This window comes from Humulus lupulus, chromosome 2, assembly GCF_963169125.1.
Source record: "Humulus lupulus chromosome 2, drHumLupu1.1, whole genome shotgun sequence".
NCBI lineage: Eukaryota > Viridiplantae > Streptophyta > Magnoliopsida > Rosales > Cannabaceae > Humulus > Humulus lupulus.
Window position 1 is genome coordinate 165281530 of NC_084794.1, and position 27970 is coordinate 165309499.

General features: G+C 35.9%; 1 protein-coding gene across 2 annotated transcripts; it reads left to right on the forward strand.

The window, feature by feature from the left end:
* The first annotated feature begins 3 nt into the window (after nucleotides 1-3).
* Nucleotides 4-27970, forward strand: LOC133818678 (uncharacterized). 2 transcript variants are annotated; one of them, XM_062251699.1, is made up of 17 exons: nucleotides 4-386; nucleotides 466-549; nucleotides 1501-1641; nucleotides 1757-1827; nucleotides 5915-6008; nucleotides 6869-6946; nucleotides 7921-7987; nucleotides 10124-10213; nucleotides 23896-23981; nucleotides 24104-24154; nucleotides 24519-24566; nucleotides 25034-25154; nucleotides 25291-25471; nucleotides 26873-27010; nucleotides 27135-27247; nucleotides 27583-27654; nucleotides 27735-27970. In XM_062251699.1, exons 1-17 carry the CDS (start codon nucleotides 207-209, stop codon nucleotides 27836-27838), a joined length of 1719 nt encoding a protein of 572 aa, XP_062107683.1. In that variant the 5' UTR covers nucleotides 4-206; the 3' UTR covers nucleotides 27839-27970. The 2 variants fall into 2 exon arrangements, with proteins under 2 accessions (XP_062107683.1, XP_062107684.1); XM_062251700.1 differs by lacking the exon at nucleotides 10124-10213 and having other exon boundaries at nucleotides 9-386.

Here is a 27970-nt window from a genome sequence, read left to right on the forward strand (position 1 = left end):
AGAACCGTGAGAGAAAGAGAAAGAAGAGAGGAACAGGGGAAAAAGAATATGGGAGAGGTATTTTGAAAGAATGGGAAACATTACATTAGCATCAAAAAGTGAATATTAAGGATACTTTTCATATTAAGCATAAAAACTCAAATTTACCTTAATCAAATAAGGGCATTTATGACGAATGAATCTCCAACGTCTTGTCAAACTGGAAAATGCGAATGCCGAGGTCCAGAACCACTCTATGCTTACTCACTGCCACAGCCACTGGCCTTACTTTCCAAGCCTACTTCAATCCTCATTCTTCTTCATTTTCTCGCGATTCCTCGAACTTTCCCGAGAAGATTCGTGCCACAATTCATGGCGTTCTTCGCTCCTCTCGCGCAATCTTTGCTGTCAGTGTCTCTTCTGTCATTCGTTACTTCTACTATTGCTCCCCTCTTCTTCAATTAAGTTGTTTATTTACGGTTGCAGATCACTCTTACCGCCGTCGACTACAAGTTTTCTTTGCGTAGATTACCAACTGACTCTGACGGGTATCGGCGTAAATTATCTGAGGTCAGCTACTGTATTTTCATCTACCATACTGTTTGGCTTCTCAGAAAATGTTGATTATTATATCACGCCTTTGAAATTTTATTTACACATAATATTTTGGCATAAAATTAGGCTAATTGAACTTCCTTTCATCGTTATAGCTGTTATAGACTATTGCATTTGGTTGATATACTGTTTGATCTTATTCAAATTCATGTGTACTCCCATTTATGTCTACTTTGTTTAAATTACTTTTGTCATTGAAATGATTTTGTGTTTTACATCTTTTCTCCTCACAAAAAGGAGAATGTTTCTATAGAGTCAATAATAGAGCGAAAATAACTTGGCAATGTTGAGTCTTTGTAATTTTCTTTAGCGAGAAAGATAGCTTTATTAGTGATTGATAAGGCAAATCACAACAGAGTTTAACAAATTGTCAGCTATTAGCCTAAAACTATGTTAAATCATTTGGCCTAGGTCTTTTTTAGGGTGATATTTTTTAAATAATTAAGAAGGATGTGTTAACTGGTTAGTTGTAGCTGTTAGAGAGTTGGTTAGAGTTAGTTAGCTGTTATTAAAACAAGTTGGATTGGTTGTAATTCTCTTAGAGTATTCTGTTGTAATAAACTGTCTATAAGTGCAGCTCCATTCATTCAATGCAAATCGCTGAACGAGTCCATTCTTCAGACTCTTCTTTTCTCTCTTTTACCTCAGTTTTCTCTTTTTTTTTTCTGATTCGCTTGGTCATAATAGGATGTAATAATTTTACTGTTAGCATCTCACGTCATATTACCTATATTGGAAAGATGTCTGCATTGTGACATTGAAATGTGACTGCTGTTGATTATAATTCTCACATAATGTAGGGATACAATTCTTACAGAGAATTGTGTATGTTTATTAATAGGTTTGCATGTTCTTACTTACTATATGGAAAACTAGATTTAGTGACTATGTATTGAGTTTTTGAAGGTTCACTTGCGCTCGGCAGAGAGAATTTTGAAACTGTGTGAGGTCAACAAAGGGTTTTATGTGAAGGCTGGTCAATTTGTTGCTGCTTTGCGAAATGTTCCAAAAGAATACTCATTGACTCTATCTGTATTACAAGATCAGGTTGGAAGGGTTTTCTTGTCTGTTTAAATGTGGCTTTTCTCTCAGTTTGATATGTATTTGCAGAGGCATAAATGGCTATTGTTTACTGAATTTATCTGGTTCTTGATGTCCTTAGGCAGTACCTTACCTTTTTGGAGCTATCAAAGAGGTGCTAATTTACAACCTGAGACAAGATTTGTCAGAAATGTAAGTTATATCTCACACTAGCCAGAGCTCTTTTTTGTTGTTTGATATTTCTAACATTTAAAGCTAAACAACACAAGGTTTTTTTTTTTTAAAAAAAAGTAGAGATTGAAGTTTGTGGCCTTAATTTGAAGATGATAACTTATCATCTTTTTGTAACCTTTAGGGGTGTTTGGTATGGGTTAAAAGTGAAGGTGGGAATGAGAATCTAAAACATTTCCCATGCTTGGTTCAAATTTGTAAGGGTAAAGTTAATAATTTTTGTGGGCCTCGCATGTATTTTAAGGGTAAAATGAACCATTTTATACACTTGAGTTTAATATTACTTTCATCCTAAACCCCTTTACACTTTCCAAAGTCACTCAATTACTTAAAACAATCACCTCTTAATATTTTAATAGTATCGTCTTTGTTTATTTATTAAAACATGTAAAGGGAAAAAGAAAAGAAAAGAAAAAAGAGTAGGCAACTAGAAGAGGTAATAAGAGACACCTTAATTTGTCTTAGTGGCCAGTCTCACTAGCAAAATGAAAAACAAATATAACAAGCCCAAATCCAAGTAAGAAAAAATAAGATATCATTTGGAAGAATAGGTAAAGACAAGGGGAATAAAAATGAAGCCTGAAAGAGAAGAAATGTTATTTTTTCCTACACCTATTTTCCTAGGGAAAATTTGCCACCCCTTGGAGAAAAGCATGAGTATTGAGGTAATTGAGTTTGATCCAAAACTGGGGAACAATATTCAAATTACCTAGTAAATATCCATTAAGCCAAATTTTTGGTAAAATGATTCAATAGTAGGAGAGTGAAAATTAGAGCTACAAGCATAACTTCAATAGCGTGTGGAAGAGATGTATTTTGTCTTGAGGTGGCCATTTGACATTGATTCATTCAGTTCTATTAGCCTTACCAATTTATTATTTTTCTCTTTTCCGGGTTTCTAAGAAGGTTGCAGAGGACGTATTGGTTAGAATAAAAAATTAAATGTTAAATGTTAAAGAGTTTGGTTGGCTGCTATTCTTGGATAAGTTAAATGTCAATGATAATTTGCAAAGGAGAAAACCTTTTCAGTTGTTATTGCCCAATTGGTGTGTTTGCTGTAAGAATGAGGGTGAATCAGTGAGCCATTTATTCCTGGAGTCCTCTTTCTCAAGGGCTTTGTGGGGTAAAGTGTATAATGAGTTCGGGTTCTCTTGGAGTATGCCTTCATCGTGTTCTCAATTGTTTTTAAGTCAATTAGAGGGAGGAAAAAGGAAGGCCCGTTTACGGCAAAGTATTGTGTTGGGCACTTTTTGGGCAATTTGGTTGGAGAGAAATAGTAGGATTTTTTATGAGTCTTCCTATTCTGTGGACTCTCTGTGGGATAAAATTGGGTTCTGGGTTGCAACGTGGGTGTATAGATCGAAAGGTTTTTAGGGAGTTTATTTTTTGGATTTGTGTAGGGAGTGGGCGTTTTTGTGGCAGTAAATTTTTTCTGTTTTTACCACGGTATTCCTCCGCCATAAGTGAGGGTTTTTAATGTTATTGAGTAGAGGTCTCCTTTGACCTCCGTCTCTTTTTTCAAAAAAAATAAAGAATAAAAAATTTCTGATGGGAAGAGTGATGGAGAGGAAGGTGATCACTTGGTTACTTGGGAGCAAGGATTTAAAAATAAAAATAACGGTGGAAATATCAGAAAATTCAAGTTCCAATATTTATTCAGTTCAAAAATAAAATCTGTCAAAATTTTGTGGAAGTATCGAAGAAAATCGGATAAATATAGATATTGAGAATTTTTCATTCAGCAGCAGTGGAACAATTCTCATTTGTCATTGACATATCGATATTTTATTTCTATTTTAATTTTTTATATTAAAAAATGTATATTTTATAATAATCATGTCTTTGGTCTTCTTTAATGAATATTGCTCTCTTTATGAAAGGTATATATATATATATATATATATATATATAAAAGTCACCTTTGGAGGGTCGGATTGAATTTGATTGGATTAAATGATTTTTATCATGTAATTTTGTTATGAAATTAGAGAGGATATTGAAAAAACTAATCCAATAATCTAAATAATCCCCATAGTTTGGGTTAATTTGATAATTTATCTTATCCAATCCACATCTCCATGTATTTCCATGATAAGAAAAAAGAATTGCTTCTTTGTATCCAATTTGTTTTTGGCAAATAATTAACTTATTTATTCTTCTATGTTTTTTCTCTAATATTATTTAATCCATCCTATGCAATCCCATTATCCAAATGTGACCATACAGAACTCAAATTTCAAGTTCTGTACTATTCATATCAATTTCTTATTTTTTTTCTTTTAAGTAAAAAAGCAATTTTATTCTTTATCAATTATGTTAAGAAGATGTTATAATATATAACTATCATTTATTTATTTATTATTATATTGTATATATTAATGTAATTATTCAATATTATTGTATTTCTACATTTTTATCAATTTTTTTTAGACTATTATATGTGACCTTAAATTTTCTTGAAATTTCCATGAATATCGAAGATAGCTATGATATTTTCATAAATTATAGTATCAATATTTCTATGAATATTAATATTTTCATCCTTGTTTGGGCGAAGGTGTGTAAGCATATTGAGTTTGGAGGACCAGGAATAGGAATATTGTAAAATGTAGTAGAGCCTTACGAAATGGTTATGGAGATTATTGATGGCAAAGACATGCTGTGGCACAAGGTCATCAATAAGTACGATTTGGCTTCAAAAGGGTGGGATACCTCATGATCGCTAGAGTTACTTTCAAAAGTCTTTGGCATTTTATTTCATTAGGATACCTTGTGCTCTTAAAAAATATTATTATATAGGAGAGGGAGACTCCATTAGATTTTTTTAAGGTTGTTTCGTTATGTGAAACAACCTTGCTGGCAACTTCCCCCTACTCTCTAGAAATGATACTTTGCACAACAGATTTATTGCAGAAGGGAAATAAGGAATTTAACGGACAGTGAGTTGGTACAAGTGTCACAATTGATCTTGGTGCTAAAACCATTCAAATGTTGTACTTCAGTGGCAGACAAAGTAATTTGGAAGGAAGAATGTTATGAGAATTTATCGTGCTAGTCAATTTTTAAGAATCTAGTCAAGGGCGATGGTTTTGTTCATTCATTTGGAGATCTTTGGTTCTAGCTAAGGAAAAGTTATTTGAATGGTTGGTAGCTCTGAACAAGCTGAATGCTTGTGAGGTATTACAGAGATGGAAACCCTTTTTTACAGGTTCACCCAACTAGTGTGAGTTATGTAAAAGAAACTTAGAGGCCAAGAACCATGTACTTCTTTGTTTTTTTTATTGGGGCTATTTGGGGCTGTCATACAGCATATTGGAGTTGATTAGATGCGGTTAGAATCTTGTCATGATATAGTGCAACATGTGGAGCGTGAAAGGTGCCACAGGGGTGTTTCATGTCAAAGAAAGAAGACAATATGGAAATTAGGTTGTCTTTGTTATTATTTGAGCAGTATGGCTGGAAAGGTGCGATACAATTTTCAATGATGTAGAAGAGGATGTGGGATTTATTTCCAAAAAAGTTAAGCATTTGTTGGCTATATAGATTTTCAATAATAAGAATTTTAAGGAGAACAATACCTCAGTGTTTCTTTGTGATTGGTATTTGTTGTTGTAATGTGATAATTATGGTGATAGTTTTATGTTTTATGTATTATAGGATGTTTTAGAATGAAGCAGCCTTTTTGGGATGTCTAGGTTGGTATACAGATGTAGCCCATCATCTGCTCTTAATACAACTTTTGCTTCATAGCCCGTCGAAGAGAAAGTCCATGAACAAGTCAACAACTTGAATGAAGAAAAGGGGCAGGGGTTGGAGGGAGGGGTTTTTTCTTCATAACAAATTTTTTTATATTGGAAAAATGGAGCCAAATATAAACGTTTTGCCAATGAGAAAACTGAGGAATTGGTGACAAGGGGTTAGAGTTTCTAAGATTCTAAGCTACAAGAAATCTGATAAAGTCCTATAAGGGTTGTACAACTACAAAGTTTTACACAGATTTGAAATAGCGTGACAATTAGTTGAATTTTCTCATTTATATAATCCACAGATTTTTGTCACTTGATGAAAACCCAATTGCTGCTGCTTCTATTGCCCAAGTACACCGTGCTGTTTTGAAGGATGGTCAAGAAGTAGCAATCAAGGTTGGTCAGTGAAGTAATATTATTTTTACTATGCTGTTGTTTATGATTTTTTTCTTACAAGTTAGCTTATCCTCAGCACTTCTTTATCTAATGTCTACCTAAGCTAAGTATACTAATCAAAATTTCTGGAGAAGAGAAAAGTAATAAATTTTTAACCTTCTTTAACACCATTACATAGGATCTCATTTTGGGATTAAAACTCAGACCACCACCACATTCCAGTTAGTATGAGAAACAATGTTGAAACTCTCTCTCTCTCTCTCTCTTTTTTTTATTTATTTATTTGAAACTAGGCTCCCTGTCTAGCTCTACAATATAGCAATTGCTATGTAGGCATCTAGGAGGGATTCAAACGTCAGACCTTGTGGGAACAGACCACACACTTAACCATTTGAACTTCCCCTCTTGGGTAACTCCTTTTGCAGTGTTTAACAAAAATGTTGCTCCTTTAGTTCAATTTGATAGGTGCTCATGACGATTTTTCTATGCAATGCTGCATCTTTGTTCATTTTTACTATGGATATATGTAAATAGTAATAGTCTGTATAGTCTCATATGCAATCAACTTTTCTGCTTGTGATCCTGGGGTAGTGTCTTACTATCATTGATTTTTTCTTTCTGGTTTTTGGTGCATTAAATGATGGTATTAGGAAATAGATGTACAGCAAGATAATAGCCTAATTTTGAGTCTAATTTGTCTTTATTATGTTTTTTTTCACTATATATGTTGTAGGGTGGAATGGGAAAGATAACTCTTATATTTCTTCTAGTACACTAGCTTGCTGTGTTTTAATTTATCTTAATAAGAATTGATACAAGTGCATAACTAATGGGTAAGTATTGTTTTACAAGGAGAGCAGGTTCAGTACCCTGGGTTGCTGCAGCAGTTGAAAATAGACACAACAACCATGTCTTTCCTTTCAAAATCTGTTTCGTGGGTACGCACTGAATCTATTCACATTTTGCAATTTATGTTTTGATGAAACTTGGTTTTGTTGTCTTTCATTTGAAATCTAAATACAAACAAAATTTCCAATCGTTTCTCTGAAATCCATGGGACTGGGGTTGAATGTATTCACTGATATAATTTTAAAGCTCTTTTCCTGTCATATTTTGGAGTAATAACTAATCTATCATGAAAAATATTTTGATTAATTTTTGTTTCTCACTGTAGAAAATAAATTAGTTCAAATATGATAGAACACTTGCATTTTACAATATTTGAAATCTCAAACGTGGCAACGTCCCATGTTTCCTTTATCACCATTAAGATTCACATGTTAACATGTTGCAGCCTTTATACATTTATTAATCTCCTGTTTCTTCTTTTGAAAATTCAATAATTTTAATCTAATCACTTATGCCATAACATCTTTATCAGTTTGACCAAGTGGAAATAGTCAAGTGCAATAATCAAATAATTTATTCTTTTTGGCTTGAACCACAATATTTTTATGAAAGGAGGTTTATACTGTTTCTCTTTTTACAAAAACCATTCACAACTGACACTTCTCGTCCCCTGCATTGGTTCTTAAGTTGTGGCATTTTGGGAAACATATCAGGTGATTACTCACCTGATATTCTAATAGAGGCAGCCCTTGGTTGACTCTTTTTAAGAGGAGAGAATTTAGGATTCTTTCCTTTTTTAGTTATGCAATTTATTCTACCAATATCTAGCTGATTTGGTTATCTCTATTTAAGTGTAAGCCTTTGTGGTTGTTTTTTCATATAGATCTTGAGTAATAAAAATAAAACAGTACCTCCTTTTTTCTTTTCTGATTCCAACTTACACATTTGTTTTCTTGATGTATGTGCATTTTTTTTTCATTCTAATCTTGGAATCTTTGTTAGTTAATGATAATACTTTGTTTTGTATTGTATTTGTTTTAAATAAATCCTTTTTATTTAATAGTTTTTCCCAGATTACAGGTTCGAGTGGTTGGTTTCAGAATTTGTGGAAGACATAATTGTGGAATTGGGTATGTCATGAAAACATAATTGCTTATTGCATTGATTTGTTTATTTATTTGATTTTTCTATATAAGTGAATTTTTTTGGAGAATAGTTTCTTTTTTCTTTTTTGTCGCTAATAGTTTCTTGTTTTTTATTGATATACAACAGGGTATTTATACAGAGAAAAAGATCAGATCTGATATTTACAAATAAGAAACAAAATCAGCTAAATAAAGAGGGTTGACCTAGGATATTTACAGCAACAAAGACAATAAAAAATAAACTGAAAATCTGTTATACATAATCAAAATTTCTGATTTTTAGGAATCATATTGACTAGCTTGATTCCTACACTCCCCTTCAAGCTGGTCGATATATGCTCGTCATTTCAGATTTAGAACTTAGCTCACAGAAGCTAGGAGTGCTTTAGTTAGGATGTCTGCTGCTTGCTGCTAAGAAGGAACATGATTCAAGGTGGTCATATTACTCTCACTCTTCTCAATGATGAAGTATCGATATAGGAGTGTCAGTCCTACTTCTAAGTCTTGCAAGTAGACGTTTTAACCAGATACCTTCACATAAGTCTTGCAAGCGACGTCTTAACCAGATACCTTCACAGATTCCATGAGCTAGGGCTCGGAATTCAGCTTCAGCACTGCTGTGAGCCACCACCTGTTGCTTCTTACTTCGCCATGTCACTAGATTTCCCCATACAAATGAGCAGTACCTTGAAGTAGGTTTCTGATCTATAGGTGATCCAGTCTGCGTCTGTTAGACTTCAAGACTTCTATTGAGACTTTTCCTAAACATTAGCCCCTTTTCAGGATTGCCTTTGAGATATTTTAGGATTTGATACACAACATTCATGTGTTCCTCTGAGGGATTATTGAGAAATTGGCTAACAACATTGATTGCAAAACTAATATCAGGTCGAGTGTGGGTTAAGCAAATCAATTTTCCCACCAAATGTTGGTACCTACCTCGGTCAACCGGTTGGCCCCTCTGTTGAAGCTCTGAGTTTAGTATTAGGGAGTCATTCCAGTTTCTTGCAAGAGTTCTAGGACATATTTTCGTTGAGAAACTAAGATACCTTGGCTTGACCTAGCCACTTCCATTCCCAAAAAATACTTATTGTCCTAGATCCTTGATTTCAAACTCTCTAGAGAGCATATGCTTTAGATCAATTATTTCCTCTTCGCAATTGCCTGTAAGTACTATATCAACCACATATACAATTAGTATGGCGAGCTCCCTCTAATTGCATGTTTCACAAACATAGTGTGATCGAATTGACATTGAGTGTAGCTATCTTGCCTTAAAACTCTTGTGAATCTGTCAACCTATTGTGAATTGTCAACTAAAAAGAGGACAAACCAAAAGTATTGGTGCCGCCATTGAGAGGATTGATTTGTGCTGTTGCTGGTGAAGCTGGAACACCAGACTGGGTCGTTTCGGAATTGGCATAGTCGCTAGTCAAACTAGAATCGACACTTGTATTGACCCATGGTGCCAAGGGGTTAGTTTTTTGGTCAGTCAACTTGCCGGTAATCCACGACTCACTTATATTCTCTGATATCATGTAAATAAATGACTATGGACTGAATTCTATTATGCTCTTTTCACGACTACGAAAACAGAGGTATAAATAGCACATTACAATCCTAACTTTCTTTATTTCTCCTTAAATCAAGAAGAATTACAACCAAACATGAAACTTAAATATTGAGTAATAAAATTAAAATTACACCTAATTGATTTTAACAAAGGTTCTTTGTAGGATAGCAGATGTGGAACAGTCAGTTTGCCTTGCCTTGAACTTATTGACCATTCCTTAGTTTAGTGGCAAGCTTCTTTCTCTCATTTTGTTCATGCTTTTCTAGCTTTGCTGTAATCAGTGATTAGTTGAATGCAATGACAGACGGAACCATGAATATAGTTGCTGGGGACATAACTAAATTTACTCTCTATTTATTATTTAAAAAAAAACTAACATGTTTGAATGAATTAATATTTGTAACGCTAATGATTTTCTAGAGTGTGGGAGTTATAACGATTAGTTAATTTGATTATATATATTGTGGCCTAATATTATTTTTGAGAACATCTTCCTTGGAAAACGTGATTGAAACGTTCTCACCTTTGAAACTTTTTGGGGGTCTTAGTTTCAGGCTCGCGGTGCATGGGGGGCTCGAATATAGTGTTGAAATCACCTACCATGGCAGGGTCTTGGAGAGGTCCTCGTTGTGGGCAAGGTTGCTCATATCGCCTTTCTCGTTTGTTTTCCTCCTTCACATATTTTGTCAAGTGTTCTCTCCTGATTAACTCCTCAATCTCGTTCTTGAGATGATTGCGTTCAAAATGCCCCTTTTTACTATCCTTTGCAAGTGACCACTAATCGTTACTTATTTAGAAAAAAAATACCACAATTTTAAAAAAGGTGCAGCGGGGCCCTATTTAAACATGCATTATGGGCTCATTTGTTAAAAATAAAATACAAAGTCTTTCATGCAATTTTAAATTAAAATAGTAAGGTCCCACTGAGATTATAATTAACATAATAAACTCTTAAAACGTTCATTGGTGTTTTCTAGATCGTTTTCCATTCATCCTCACCCCACAACATACATACTTAGACACAGAACGCCCCACATCACAACATGTGCCAAAGAGAAACTAACATCTACCTAAAATAGGAAAGTAAGGGGTGAGCTAAAGTCCAGTAAGGAAGTACAAACAAAGAAAGAAATTACAACTATCAAAGCATAAACGAAATTCTTTACATGCTATTCTTACAGTAATCATTATCAACATAAGTCATAATTAGAAACCTCAGACTTATTTATAACATAAACATAAGCGTACTTTATTAGGTCATAATCATAATCATAAGATTATAGGCAACGTAAACATCTCATACATCTTAAGATCACATTCATAAATATACAACATAAGCATAATCATACATCATAAGATCATGATACCCCTATTGTCCAACATCACAAGATAAGTATTCAACATAAATCACAAGTAACATAAGCATAAGCATACAACATTAAATCACAAGCATCATAAGCATACAACATAAGATCATGATTCCCCTATTGTCCAATGATCAGCAACATAAACATATATATAAGATCATGACTCCCCTATTGTCCAAATTATGGCTCCCCTATTGACCAGTGATCACATGTGACTTCTTTTGGTCACTTCCATGGCACCCCTATTGTCCAGAATCTTAGGCACGCTTGGCTTTATAATGCTGCAATACTACGTTAAGCAGACACAAACAATTCCATACATATCAACCTAACTAGAGTCCATTCAGAAACAAAACATAAATCTAGCTAACTTCCTTACATTCATAAAACATTTTTGACACCCTTTCGGTCTACTTTTGTGACATACTTTTGCCGTAGCCTTAGCATCAATCACACAAACATATACATTATCATAAAACATTAGCAACATTATAGCAATCCAAGAATAAGTACTATCTAACTTCCTTACCTTAGTCCAAGCTTACAGATCGTGAGATGGCTTTCTCAATGCCTAGAAAAGTCAATCAAATACTTGTCTTGATATTAAATAAAACTAAACACACCTTACAAATATACCCCATGTGTGCATGGGTCATGCACACGTGACACAAGTTATACCACAACTTTATCATACAACAAATTCACCTAAAATCATAAAATAATAATCCCAATTCTACTAGCGAAACCTCAATGTTTTCAAAACAAGAATTTGCATGTATTTATTGAAGAAAAATACAGTCAACATGTGAAAAATCACAATTTTTCTTGTCAGTTTTGAAATATGAATTTAAGACATAATTTATTCTCTTGTTAAATAATTTATAAATTTCCGTAAATATAAAATAAAATCAGGAAGCATAGTTTATTTAAATATGCTCATATTCACTTAACCCATTATCCTGCCATATTTCTATAATTTCATGCATTCCAACAAATTTAATTAGCATGCACCAATAACTTAACCATTTTCAAGACATAAACTCAATTGTAAAGCTTTGGTCAAATATACCATTAAACATAAAATACAACTAATCATGCTTCCTTTTAAAATCAGATACATCAATTCATCATGCTTATCAATAAACAAATCAACAACAAAATAAAAAGAAATGCTATAACAAGATATGGCAGAAACCTCTATAGCATTTTCTAGTGTCAATCTGCATTATTTCATTATTACCATACCAAAATTGTTTATCTATAAATCCTTAATCTCAAAATAATGATAAATCGTTTTAAAAGATTTTTGAATAATCATATTTCAATATTAAACCAAAACTCAAATCAAAACTCTTTAAAATCCATATGAACCCTAAACAGCAAGTTAAAGGTACAACTCAAAACGACACTAACATGCTTTCTATAAAAGATAAAAATAAAAAATCCAACAATAGTATAGAAATCACCCTAGCCGAACCCCATAGGCTTAGAACCCCAAATAAATCTTTCAAACCCATAACAACACTCTTAGCATGTTTCTAAACAAAATACCATCATCAAAACACATAAAGAGTTTTCATTATTCACTAAACAACTTCTAAACCAAAACAACTCATCAAGGCTAACTAATCAAACAATAACATATATTGTCAAAACATCAAACAATATTACAAAACCATGATTCAAGAATCAAACCATCAAATCAACAATAGATTAGGGAAAGAATCCATTACCTTGATTGTGTTCAAGAACACAAGCAAAAGATCAAACTTGGCACCTAGTAATTTCGAACACCACAAAGAAAAGAAAGAAAAGAAAACTTAGAATTGAGGAGGGGAAACTTATACTTAGGGGAATCAAAACCAAAATCCAAGATCAAATCATACCTAGTAATTTTGAACCCCTAGCCTTTTCTCCTTCCTCTCTCTTTCTTTCTTCCTCTCTCTATCTAGTGCTCTCTCTTCCTCTTTATCCCTCTATGCTCGGCAGCCCAAGAATGAGTCCCTAAGACTCATTTGATCCTTATTTAACCTAGTGAAGCTCTAGAGGCAATTTACCTAATCCCATCCTCATCCTTTCCCTTAATTTCCTCTTCCAAATCAAAGCATCAATGCACAAAAAGGAAACCATTTCCCTTGAGTTGGCCGACCCATCTCTCTCTCTCTCTCTCTCTCTCAGCCACACAGGGCCATTCACACTCCCAATTTCAATTCTCCACTATCCCAAAATGTCTCAAGCAAATCTCCTCCACCTCATCTATCCATATCATATTATTCATTTTCCTCTAATTCCTATCAAGAAAAATATACAATTAAATGAAAAGTTTCCCACTCTAATCTCCTCTATAGCTCACGCCACTCTCTCTCCATTCTTTCTAAACTTTAAATTTTACACTTGTGTTCACACAAATGTTCTAGAGTTTTCCCTTCTTATAATTTCTTTTTCTTTAAATAAAATAGGGAAATTAATATGCATGGAAATCTAATGCATGCTCACCATGCATATCATGTACATGCCCACACACAAGTGCACAAGTCTACCTCTACTAACCATGCACTCTCATGCACCCAATCAAAACTCATAAATTAATTCACAAAATAAATCAAATAAATAAAACAAATAAAATGCAATTCACACAATTAACTCTAAACATTAAAATTCCTTGCACTTCACAATTAACAAATAAAATAAAAAAATTTGGTAGACTATAGCAATAGTATGGCCTATATTGTTGTGGTAGCAGCAATACTTGTTATAGTTTTGCTTGGAATAGTTCTTCTGAATGGGCGGTGATCGCTTGAATGGAACATTATTCTTGTTCGAGGTGAAGCAATGTTCTTGAGACCTGTTGAGCTCAGAGAAGTACGTGCATGGGGTTGTACGACTCTTGCTATCTTTCTTGTGCCTCCTAGGAGGGTCTTTTTTGGGTTCTTGCCGTCGCTTCTTGTCACTCCCTTCCTGAGTGAGCTCTAGGGATGGTTTGTGAGGATGTTCTCGTATGGTGTCGCTTGCATGGAGAATTTCTTCCCCATCCTCAATGCTGATGTAACGTTGAGCTCGTTGATAGAATTATTCCAAGTCCTTGACCTCTTTTCTGAGCATGTTGTTCCCCAACTTACTCTCCATACGTGCCCCCGCGACTTGCCATCTTCAGAGTGTTTAGACACAAGGCCTGCTTTGGCCGCTTCAACGTTGAAACTCTAAATGTAGCTCTTTGGGGACTCCTATTCGCTCTATTTGACATTCGTAAAGCAAGTCAATGGGATCGTGTAGTCTTGCACGGCATGGTGCTATTGAACAAACTTGTGTGATAGTTGTTTCTATGTACTGACTGAACCTAGTGCTAACTTTTTGAACCACTTGTTGGCAGCCCTTATCAAAGCTCACTGAGTACAACCGTCAGGACTTTTTCCCCTGCCTACGAGAAGAGGGGCTTGAATCTCATCTTTCCCCTTGTGAGTCTCGACCTCTTGGGGAGCCTTAGGTTCTCCTCTTGTCGTCCAAACTGATCTCAATGTCACGAAGGCGAGAAGATCGTCTCACCATACTGGACTTGGGTAGTTCTCCAAAATAGAGTTTTGCAGAAAAATTTCGAAGAAATTTTCTCACAGATGGTGCCGAAACATTGACACAAGGAATTTGTTAATTAATAAAAGATATTTTGAACAAGAAATAAATTTGAGAATGATCTCTGAACAGTGAGTAATGGAACAAAAAGAATGTTCTTGCATTAATGGCGATCACGTATACATCTCAAATTACAATAATGCCTTTAACATTCATCATGGAAAAAGCTAGAATAGGATAGGTGTCCACTATCTAAACTGACAACACAACACATTCTACTTTTTTCATACCCATCGTAGTGCATGTCGAGTTACGAGTCTTTACTGTTCATGAACAGTGGTGGTGAATGAGCGTAGTGCCTGCAAGTGCATGTAGGTACTGTCTTATTAGGCAGCATGGTAACGTGGCGAAGAAAGAAATAGTCTGTTGTCTCAAGGAGCAGTGCAAAAGTAGAGTACAGAACTATGTCTCATGAAGTTTGTGAAGTTTTAAAAGAAAAAGATTGGTGGAGGAATTGGAGATGAAATACGAAGAATCTATACAACTTTACTGTGATAATTAATTGACCATATGGGTTTCAATTCATTGCATCACAATAGAATGGAACATGCGGAAGTGGATCAACACTTTATTAAAGAAAATCTTGATAGAGGTATTATCAACATTGAGTACCTACCAATCAACAATTGGCTGATATTTTTACAAAGGGTCAAGTGTTTAGATCTTCTATTAGACAAGATTGGATTATCGATATCTACAACCAAGCTTAAGGGGTAGTTGTGTTATTTTCTTAGATACAGAATTTGTTTGTTTTAATGAGCCATGATTTTAGGAATTATCTTTATTTGATTTTGATTCCTATATATGTATTTGAATATTCATCTTTAAATAAATACACAAGAAAATATTATTAGGTAATGAACCAGAGATTTAACACACCAAAACTAGCAGGTTTCTATTATAGAAGAAGCATTACAAACCCAAACACCAAGTTTCGAGAGCTTGGTTCTCTCCCAATGAGCAGTAGCTCAATACAAAATAACAAATTCCATGCCCTCTTATTCACTCCTTAGTCATATTATAGAGTAACTAACAATACTATTAGACTAATCCCACTAATTACAAAATACCAATATACCCCTCTAGTAAAATAGTCTATCAATCCCCTACCCTTTAGTGAATTCTTATCAATACCCACCACCCCAAGTTTCACGTTGTCCACAAGGTGAAGAACAAATAAAGCAGCTGTAAAGAGTTGTTCATCAAGGTGGCTCTCCCACTGAATATCATTCCTAGCTGCCTGAGTTTCACCTTGTCCCCAAGGTGAATGAAAAGGGAAAGTATACGTAAATGCCCCTACAGGACTCGACCTCCGTCAAGGACCCATTCTAGTAATGATGCCTCTCGAAACCATCCATGACCCAAAATCGCATTATAGATTTGTGATTGAGAAAAACAATTCTTGTAGAAATCATAAGTACTTCCCAACATTGCCGATAGTGAAGTGGAACTAGTAGGAATTTGCCTATGTATTGCTGAATTTTGTATCTGCCACACGTGGTCATTGTATTATAGACTGGTGACATTGTCTGAGCCACCACAAGTTGAGTGATTGATGAATTGGCAGCAGAACCATCAAGAGGAAAACCTTTGATTCCAAATATGCTTGGACGAACCATGTAGTCCAAGAAAAATGGTGCCCAAAAGATTCTACTGCTACTAATGTTTTGATTTTCCATAGTCATATACCTCCAGAGCAAAATATGAAGGTGCATTGGAATCTGATCGTGGAATCCTTCCTTGGTGGGCATGTTATTTACTTGGGCCAAAGTAATGGTTTTTTCTAAATGGGCTTCAACTAGAATAAGAGTGAGAAGCTCACTCATGAATGCATGCTTCAATATCCATTCATTATTGGATTGAGAAAGATCCACCAAATACTGGGCCTTGATCATTCTCAGGCCTGTTAAATTGGGCTTGGGGCAAAAGCGTGAGTACTTCATTGAAGAAATTCCGAGACAAAAGAGATGATTTGGTGATAAAACTTGATATTTTATTCACTGTGATGAATAGTATTTATAGGCTATACAAGAATAAAATAAAATCTTTACATTTAATTGAAATATTATAACTAAGGAAAGATAATATACACAATAAAAACTGTCACCCTATCACACGGTAATTCTATGATTTCCTAGCTGTCAATACTCCCCCTCAAACTTGACTATAGATATTAATGAGTCCAAGCTTGTTCATAATGGAAAGCAAACTTACAAGTTTGGAGGCTGGATAGAGGGAGTCATGTCTGGAGGATAGAGGAATCAAGAGGAAGCTCTAATTGCCACGACCATTGAGCTTCATTATGATGAGTATTGTTCTCCCCCTAAAGCGAAGTGGGTGAGAAATATGAAGTACCTTCGAAGAATGTGACATCCCGGGAGACATAAGGTTTCTTTGTGAGAGAACAATAACACGTGTAACCTTTCTGAGTAGGAGAGTAACCAAGGAAGATGGTTTTAATGGCTCTTGGGTCAAGTTTAGTACCATCTCGAAGATGTACATGAACAAAGGCGGTACACCCAAAAGTTTTAACAGGAAGAGAGCCAGAGGAGATGTGAGGATAGGAAGCAAGAAGAACAGAATTGGGTGTCCTAAAATGAAGAGGTTGACTCGGGAGGCGGTTGATAAGATATGCAACGGTGAGAATAACATCTCCCAAAAAATACTTAGGAACATGCATAGTAAAAATTAGAGCCCGGGCCACTTCTAAGAGATGACGATTTTTTCTGTTCAGCCACACCATTTTGTTGAGGGGTATCAACACAAAAGCTTTGCTGATTGATGCCTTTTTGGGAAAGATAAGGTCCCAAGGCAGAATTAAAATACTCTGCCATTGTCTGTTCGTAATATTCGAATAGATATCTAAAATTGTGTTTGAATCATACTATGAAAATTTTGAAATACAACATGTGTATCAGACTTGTGTTTGAGTAGACAGACCCACGTGAGACGTGTATGATCATCAATGAATGTGATGAACCAACGATGACCGTTGGAAGTAGTGACTTTGGAAGGTCCCCATAGATCACTATGAATTAAAGAGAAATGACTAATTGGAGTATAATGTTTCTGAGGAAAGACAGATCGAGTATGCTTAGCAAATTGACAAATATCACATTGGAAAGAGTCAATAGTATTATTTAAAAACAATGTTGGAAACAAATGTTTTAAATATGAAAAACTCGGATGTCCAAGTCGATAATGCCATAATATAATTTTGTCTTTATTTGAAACGAAAACAAAATTGAAAGTAGAAACAAAGTCAGAATTAGATAAAATTGAAGCCAAACTAGTGGAACTAGGCTGCTGCATTTTTATTTGTTGACGATTTTCAAAGAAATAAGGTCCTTTATGAATTCTAGCATTGCCAATCGTCCCCCCGATGATAGTTCCTGAAGTTGACAAGATTTTGGTAGAAATTTAGCAAGACAACTATTATCAGAAGTTAACTTACTAACAAAGATTAAATTGCTTTTTAAAGAAGGAACATGAAGGACTGAATTTAAAATTAAATTAGTCGACAATTTAATTTTACCAATGCCTGCAATAGGAGAAAGAGTGCCATCAGGAATCTTGACGCTAGAATTATTAAAACACGGAGAGTAGGATTCAAACAAGTGAAATAAACTAGTCATGTGATTAGAAACACCTGAATCAATTATCCATGGTGTTTGAAAATGTTTTATAGTAGAAGAGAGATTACCAGTGTGTGCAACAGAACAAGATGCACTATGAGATCTAGAACCAGATGGAGAATTGAGAGATGATTGATTCAAAACAGTAAACAAATGTGCAAGTTGTTCCTTACTGAATGGGAGTGAAGTGGTTCCCTGAGTGGTGTTGGAGGGGGTGTCTTGGGTCTGAGTTTGGTATGCCTTTTTGTCATTGTGACGCCGTGGAGTCCAGTTGACTAGTTTGCCATGGATTTCCCAGGAGGTAGAACGAGTATGTCCATGGTGTTGATAATGGTTGCACCAAAGTCTATCTCCCTTGCGATTTGGCCTTGGATCAGGATTGGATTTTTCATACGAACCAGATTTGGCAGCAAGAGCTGATCCTTTTAGAGGTTGGGATTTCGAAGCATTAAGCATGACTTGGCGTCGTGCCTCTTCACGACGAACCTCAAAGAATGCTTCTTCAGTATCAGGGAGAGGAGAACGACTGATTATGCGACCTCGAACCTCATCGAGGTTGCTATTCAACCTAGCAAGAAACTAATACACTCTTTCTTTTTCCAATTGTTATCGCTGTATTATACTGCACGCAGCACATAATGGTGTGGTCTCGAGGTAGAGATCAAGTTCCTGCGATAAATCTTGTAAATCTGAAAAATATTGAGTCACAGTCAGAGTACCTTGTTTGATCTCCTTGAGTTTGGTACGAATCTCAAATATTTGAGAAGTATTCCCAAGGCCAGTATACATTTTTTCTGGCAGCATCTCATACCTCTTTTACAGTTTTGAAGAAAAGATACCTGCGACTAATTTTTTGATCCATCGAATTTATTAGCCAGGCAAGAACAATAGAGTTTTCAGCCTGCCATACCTTGTAAGTTGGATCACTCAAGGGAGGAGCAGGGAGGTCACCGGTAATGTAACCAAGCTTACTGCGGCCACATACGACAATCTTGACAGATTGTGCCCATTCCAAATAGTTCTTCCCTTCAAGTTTGTGTGTTGTAATCTGTATAGAACCACTGTCATGGCTGTAGAGAGACCCCACGGAGTTGCTCGATTGAGTTGGGGTTGGTGATGTGGTGTTCGAATGGGTGGAATTGATAGGCCCAGTGGTCTGAGAAATAGCTTCCTCACTGGTTGACATTACTGAAGCAGAGAAGAAGAAAGAAAAAAAAAATCTGATATTGAAAATCTGGACGTCACCTGAGAAGATGAACTCTGCCGGATTGAGAAGAGACAACCTTCAATTGAACCACCTTTGTCACATAAGTTGAACGCTTGGAACAATTGGACTGGCTGGTGGGAGCGACTGAAAGGAGGATAACTTGGACAAACGCCTGGAAGCTACCAGAGAACAGAGGAGCCGCCGGAAAAAATGGAGAAAACAGAGTGATTCGTAGAAGATCGAGCCTTAGGCTTTGATACCATGAAGAAATTTAGAGACAAAAGAGATAATTTGGTGATAAAATTTGATATTTTATTCACTGTGATGAACAATATTTATAGACTATATAAGAATAAAATAAAATCTTTACATTTAATTGAAATATTCTAAGGAAAGATAATATACACAATAAAAACTGCCAGCCTATCACACGGTAATTCTATGATTTCCTAGCTGTCAATATTCACTTGATTAACCAGTGCCCAAACAATAACATTGGCAAAGCGATTTTCATGAGAGAACCACACAAGAATTCGTCTCATCTTGTTACACTCTGGATAACCAAGGTCGTTACACTGTGTGTTTATAAAGGTGCAAGACTTACTAATCAAGTCATTTAGTTAGAAGCGTGTTACTGGAACTATAATTGAACTAGGGTTAAAAGATTTTGGTCATAAAAGATACATTTCATTTAAATAAACATTTCATACATGGGATCCCAAAATAAATAGAGTTTAAGGACAGTTTACAAAATTCCAGGATATATATACAACTACTGACCACTTAAGGGAAAAATAGACATTTTAGGTTCTCTTGTCCTTGTACCATCCCTCGGCCGTGGCGATCGATCAGCTGACTATGTACATTCAGCCCCAGAGCTCTCCAACTCAGGACTAGTCCACCTTGCCCTTGCCTTTACTTGCACCACGTAGCACCCGTGAGCCAAGGCCCAACAAGAAAGCCATAATACAGAGCATAAACGATAATCAACAGTCAGATATTTCACAAATCATCACTCAGATATACAACAGGTCATATTGCCCACATAATCAAAGATATCAATTTACAAGCCAATAATCAGTCATCCAGACAACAAACTTGTCACAATCATCAGTTAAACAACAATAAACCTATCACACAATATCCAAGTCGACGCCCTTAGGCCGCACCCTCGGATTATCTCACTGACTCCGGCTTGCTTAGGCCGAGCTTAGTGATTATGTACTTAACCTCAGTTACCAGTGGCCGAGCCGCGTCCTGTGCACAAATGTTGATTCTGGCACTCTTAGGTCGTTTATCACATGTCCCCATGACATAATACCATCTTATGACATCACATACAAGTATAGAGAGCTCTTAGTCCCAACATAACCACATAACCGGGTGCAGTTTCTAACCTTTGATTCTGAGCGCTCTGGTTAATGAAAACGACCTTTGAGCACGATCCCGTCCGAGCCCTAGCGTACACCTAGTCACAACCGTAAAATAGAACTATCATTAAATCTCAATTTCGTAACCCAACTTCAGGACCAATCCCAAGCCCTCGGGAAGCCCAATTCCACCAAACGGGGTGGTGGAATCGACCCCCGAGCCCCCAAGCGAAAACCCTAAGAAAAATACTCAAAACCTACTTCTGGAGGCAGGGTAGCGCTACACTGCCACAAGGTGGGCACTATAGCGCTACAAGCAGAGACAAACGCCCCCAGGAAACCAGGCATAGTGCTGTAGCGCTCTAATGCTAGCACTACAGCGCTACAAGCAGCTCCAGCAACCCTCTGAGTTTTTCCTTCGAATTTCCTTGAGCCAAAGCTCCATAAATCCCCTCCAAACCTCAACCACACTTCAAATTAAGCCTACTATCCACTACATCTCATCCAACATGGCCCAACAACATCAAACTTGGCCACATGCACCATCAAACACAGAAAATCAAGATTGAGCTTGAAGCTCAAGAACTAAACCAGAAAACCCAGAAATTCAAAACTTCAAAGCCAGAAATTGTTACCTTTAATGAGAGAATTCGACCTTAGGTTGTTTCTATGCCCTTCCAGCCTTTAGTTCTTCAAATCCCCAAGCTCAAGCCCATTGATTCCTATCCAAAACTCAAATTCAGAAACAACTTCATCAAAGTCAGAAAATTCAGACCAAACTCAGTAAACTTTACCTTAATTTGGACACTAACTCCAGCTGAACTTCTAGCCACTCCAAGGATCAAAGTCCCAAGACTTTGCCTAGACCCTCCCTGAGTTTCCAGCTCCAAAATCCACAAGAAATAGTGAGGAATAGGGCAAGCTGTGTGGAAGAGAAAGAGGTGAGTTAAATGTTCTGTTTTTTTTCTTCTTTCTTTCTTTCTTTCCTTCAGCTTCTAACACTTTCTATAACTTCCACTAACTCTAAAAAGCAGATTAATACTTATCCCTTTTTAAACACCAAAAGACCATTTTGCCCTCCCAAATAACCAAGTCTTTAAACACTCTAAGGGCATTTTGGTCATTTGTTCCCAATTCCCGCTAATTCCTCAAGTGTTCCTAATATTTACCACTTAAATCCCGTCATTTAATTAATCACCAATTATTTTCCTCGATGCCTAATTATCTCCAATATATTTTCCCAAGTTCCCAGAAATACCCCCAGACTCCCCCGAGCTAGGTATAAATCTTCATTGTGACTTTTTCGCTAAATCGCTCACTAGGATCGCCTCGAGCCACCAGCTGCAAATATATTCACATAATAATGTGGTCTGAGCAATTTATCGCAAATAATTATATTTATGTCCTCAACGGGCCAAAATTACAAATATACCCTTATAATCTAAACAGGGCCTACATGCATACTAATACTCATAATCATGCATCTCATATATCCATATAATCATATAAGCATGCTTATCACATAATCATGCATTCAATCATTTAAATCACACTTAAACCAATTATGCCTTCCCGGCACACTAATCAAGGCCCTTAAGCCTCATTAGTAATTTTTGGGTCATTACACACCTTGTCCGTTGATAGGGCCTCCACGAACCATGGCAACCTCAGCCCCGGAATTTGACAACCTTGCGGCACGTCTTTGCCTCGATCGAAAAGCTTGCGCCTCCACCACTTTCAATTGTGGTAGTTCGTTGCCACCGTCATCGCATAGGTGTTGTTCCTTAAATTTTGTTGCCGTAGATGTATCCCCAATCAGGAATGCCATCGAAACACCTTCCTTCATCAACACCAATGCCAGCTGTGAGTACCACCTCTCCTCATTGATATCTCGACGCCCCTCTAGCCTTGGATTTGCTCACCAAAACAGCCATGGATAATGCATAATGTGCACCAGGAGTAGTTGGGGGAATGTTCCGCCGAGTACAACCCGTTCTGTATTGCTGGGTTATGTGGTTGTCAATTTCCCCTTGGATCTCGTGATGTGAAACAAATTTGCACCCACATACGGTGCTTGTTGGTACCATTGAAAATGTTACCGCCGATGCCAGAGTCAATTGAGTATAGTCGAGTAGCCATCCCTGCTGCTTGGTTTGTTAAACCAACTGGAATGTGTTGATAAGGAGTGGCTCGGAGGATGGAACAACTTTGCTACGATCAAAACACCTGTTCTCCACCACTAGTAGTGGCAGCCTCACTTGTACTGTCGCCACTGACGTTGTCATGTTCTGCATCTAGCACAAAGGCAGTGGCAAATACAAAGGCAGTCGAGCAGGTGCATCCGATTTGATGGTCGTACCCAACCGAGCAACTGAATCTGTGGCAAACTTCTTCGTTAGAGTCGACTGTGAAGAGCGGTCTCCTTTGGCTTCCACCAATTGGTCGTGCTTCGCTTCACCGATGTCAGGGAAGAGGGAGTCAATGTCAATCGTCTTCCTCAGCAGAAAGGTAACCGAGATCGAGATGGTCTACCTCACTGGCGCTATCATTCAAATCATCTCCTTTGATATTAGTGAGGAGATCGAATTTGTTGCTGAGAAACAGGTCGCCATCCTCATTGGTACCATCTTGTGCTGCCATAAATGGACCTGACAAAGGAAGCATGGAAAAGGACAGTTGAAATGCTCACCGAGTTGCCTCGTCAAGTCGCGGATGGCACTGAGGTCTTGATGGCACCTGCAGTACGCCCAATATGTCTCCCACCATGACCAACATCAGTGGTTCTGATACCAATTTGATATGAACCAGAGATTTAACATACCAAAACAAGCAGGTTTCTATTATAGAAGAAGCATTACAGACCCAAACACCAAGTTTCGGGAGCTTGGTTCTCTCCCGATGAGCAGTAACTCAATACAAAATAGCAAATTCCATGCCCCCTCATTCACTCCTTAGTCATATATATAGAGTAACTAACAATACTAGTAGACTAATCCCACTAATTACAAAATACCAATATATCCCTCTAGTAATAATTGTCTATCAATTCCCTACCGTTTAGTGAATTCTTATCATATTCCAATAATATCTTTCCTGTCTCTTTGATACTCGCAGATTTCATTCAGGAGGCTAGAAATTCTGAGAGAACCACCAATAATTTCAAAAACAACAAAATGCTCAAGATTCCTCGTGTGTTTTGGGTATGAGCCTTGGGGTATTTGTTGTGACTTTAATATAATTCTGAACCATTTTGTTTAATTGTTCTTACTTCACTTAATCTAAATGTATATTTTTTTAAAGCATTGGCTGAATGTTTGTCCAGGATTTGACAACCAATCAGGTTCTGACTATGCAATTCTGTAGGGGACAAAAGGTATAGCTTCTTCTTTTTTTTTTGGTGGTATACAATTGGGTCTAGTTGGCATAGCTTTGGAGGAAATATATAAAGAGCTGTTACTTTCTTTCAATTTTTGTTCTCTTTGACTTTAAATTGTATTAAAACTTGGATGACTTTTCTATCAGCTAAAGAAATTAAATTTTTATCTAGTATCATGGCGAGGACTGCAAGCATTTTCAATTTAATTCTACATTATACATAGCTTTTTTAGTTTGAATCAATCTTCTGGTTTGCTTTTCCTTGATCTAGCTGCTATATCATGTATGCCTTTTTAGTCACATAGGTATCCTTTTGCTTCTGATTACTGTACGCTACTAATAAGATGTTGTTTAGATTATAGGTTGATGACGTGGTATATCTGAAAAAGCATGGAATCGATCCAACCAAGGTCAGTTCTTGGAGTTTCTTTTTTCATTATTCTTTTAATATAAACTTGTAACAAAGAGAATCCACTCTGGAGGAGTTCTCTGAATGCCAATGAGCTGAACAAAGTTAAAAAGAAAAATCAGCTGCATGAAACATTGCAATTTTTGAGCTTGACCATATACGGGTGTATTTTGAGTAGTTAAATCGACGTATAAAACTAACATGCTGAGAGAAAGTATCATCGAGTAGGTTTGATGAGAATGATTAATAAGACATTAAAGTTTCAATGAATATGTCATTTCTAATGTTAAAATTTATCTTTTAATTTACTTTGCTTTTAATATTGCGGTCAACAAATCTCATTGCAAATTTAATGGTTATACTTATACTACTTGAGGTCTAATAACACAACGATTGTAAGCTAACAATATAAATAAGCATAGGGAGTAAAATCTTTCTCAAGCTATATGTGCTCGGTTATCTGTATAGGTAGCAAAAGTATTGGTGGAAATATTTGCTGAGATGATTTTTGTACATGGTTTTGTGCATGGTGATCCACACCCTGGTAACATATTAGTTCGTCCAGAAGGTCCGCATGGGTTTTCCCTGGGTATGTTCTTGTCTATTACATTAAATCCGTAGTTTTGTTTTGTGTTTTTTTTTTGTCGTCTTCACTGGAATGGCTCATAATTCTTTTTGGACTGACAATGCCTTACCATCTTTTCTTTCATGGTTAAATCATGCAGTTCTATTAGATCATGGAATTTATAAACAGTTAGATGAAGGATTCAGGTTAAAATATTGCGAGCTTTGGAAAGCTCTGGTTGTTGTGGACTCAAATAAGATTAAGCTATTGGGGGAACAATTTGGTGTTGCGAAGTACTTTAGGTACTTTCCAGTCATCTTTACCGGAACAACTATTGACAGGTTTGTTATTTTTTTACCTCTTAATGATTAGTGTTTGTAAGTTAATATGATGTCTTTTACTATCTACAAGTATCCAGTCTTTTATATGCCAACGACTATAGTAGTATTTTATGGCATTAGGGAGACAAATAATTTTCATATTAGTTGACGTGATTGTGAAATCTAGGAAAATGCAGTTGTCTTTAGCTAGCTGGATGAGTAGTGTAAGGATATTATTGGATTTTTTATTTTTATATTTTTTTTTCGACTAAAGAAGAATGTACATATACTATAGGAAACGAATTCAAATAAATGGTACTAATTGTTCCTATTCCGTAAGCTCTCTTCAACTGAGAGACATGAAAAATGGGATGAATAGGGATCGTTTCTGGTAGCTGTAAGCAGTATGCAACCTTCTCTATCCTTGCTGTTATCTTAAATGGACTGTAGTACTTACTTAGCAGCCAATTTCTTGAATTTCTCTTGGCTGCCTGAGTTTTGAAAACACCAAATCCCCAACTGCCTACTCCTCATAGTGCCTTTTAATGCCAGCTTTAAACTTTATCTGCTGATGAGCTTTCTAAGCGCGCATCCTCAACAATTTTATGATATAGATTATCAGACGCAAAACTGAACAAAATTAGAATCTTATTATGCCTTCTTGCAAATCAAGATTGGCTATTGTATCAATTGAATGTAAAATACACGTTCCTAAATGGTGACTAAAAGTATACATGGAGATACCCCAAGGCTTGAAAACTCTTCAAATTACAACCAAAGTCTGTACGCTTTAAAAATCACTCTATGGACTCAAACAATCTCCATGTGCATGGTTTGGTAGGTCTACTAAAGCTGTGATTAAGGGTGGATATACTCAATATTAAGTTGATCATTCTTTGTTTATGAAATTCTCTCCAGAAATAAAGATAGCTATTTTAATTGTATATGTGGATGATATAATCTTAACAAGTGATTATATGTTGGAGCTTGTAAGATTGAAGGGATTACTGGCAAAAGAGTTTAAAATAAAAGGTCTTGGGTTTCTCAAATATTTTTATGGCCATTGTCAAAGTTTAAACATCCAAATAAAGGAGAAAGAATCTAGTAGATGTTCTAGTTCTCTCACTGTTATGATGTTTTAAGATATTTTATTTGTTTGAATTTCAATTCCTAGATCTAAGGAGATCAGTTTGGCTGGTCCCCTTATTGAAGCTGTGATTCTTATTCAAATAAATTAATCTAATTATTAAGAGTTCATCAAAATCTACAGTTCTAATCTTAACTCCTAAGAAAAATTTCGTTGATTCAAACTTTGCTATACTTACTAGTTTATGATGTATCCAACTAACATTCTGCAACAAGGAATTTTGGAATATTGCATGAATGGTAGCAGCTAATGGCAGTTTTATATTATGATCACAGTAAACGAGTTCTTGGTGGGAGAATGTCAGCTGTGGAGAAAAGTAACTTGAAAAAGGAGCTGACCTCTCTAAAGATGGAAGACATATCTTCATTTATGGAATCTTTGCCACCCGACTTCCTCAGAATATTACGCACAGAGTAAAAAAAAAAGAAAAGAAAAAGAATAATTGAGCTTAATCCCCTTTGTTTGGAGGATCTTAATTCTTCTTGTTCTTTTTCTTTTTTTACACTTTTATTTATTATATCTGTTATTTGTTGTCAGCGGTCTACTGAGATCGATAATAAACAAGTTGGGTGCTTCACAGCGGGTCAGGTTGCTAGCCTATGCCAAATTTGCATTACATGGTCTTTCTCCGAAGCTCAATTGTGAATCTGGTATGATATAAAGCATCTAGTAAAATCGACTGTGTAGTGTATATATTTATATGTTCAGCTCTAGCTCTGATTGTAGGATTCTGATTGCTTTCTTTGCCATTGTACTATGTACTGCCCTTACTAGGAAACGTAGTCTGAAGATTTCATTTAAAAAAAAAAAGCTCTTTAAAAACCAAAATGTGATTATTGCACATTTCAAGCTATTATCTATTTCTCTTGGGAAACAAAAAAAATCATAGACGCATGCGTTTTTAATATATATATATATATCTATATAAATATTTATACATAAATAGTTAGTCATAATTTTTTTGAATCTTTGCTTGTGATATCAGATTCTTCAGTAAAAGCCATGCTGTCCAGATTGAAGACACATGTCAGCTACCTTCAGTTAAGACTTACTCTGGGTAAGAATAAATTGGTCATTATATATTTAGAGTCAACTAATCAAGTAAATCCTAAGGCATCAATCTTAATTAAATTTCAGATGTGCTGGAGTTGCTTCATTGGGTGACACTTCTGGCCCCGAAACTTTTGCAGACCTGCTGTGGTCTTTTTACAAGAATTTCTACTCTTTCTCGTCGACAATGATTTCCTCTATTTTACTTTCTTTCAACTATAGGGTCTTTTATTTATCGGAATTTGCACAAGTATTACTCTTTATTAATACTCAGCTGCTCTTACAAAATAAAAATCATTAATAAATGTTACTTTTCTCTTGAA

Excerpts from the sequence above, each read along its gene's own strand:
- LOC133818678 (XM_062251699.1), top strand. The coding sequence starts at position 207 with ATGCGAATGCCGAGGTCCAGAACCACTCTATGCTTACTCACTGCCACA. Across the intron at positions 25,472-26,872 it reads ACCGGAACAACTATTGACAG|TAAACGAGTTCTTGGTGGGA; the intron begins GTTTGTTATTTT and ends TTATGATCACAG. Across the intron at positions 27,655-27,734 it reads TCAGTTAAGACTTACTCTGG|ATGTGCTGGAGTTGCTTCAT; the intron begins GTAAGAATAAAT and ends ATTAAATTTCAG.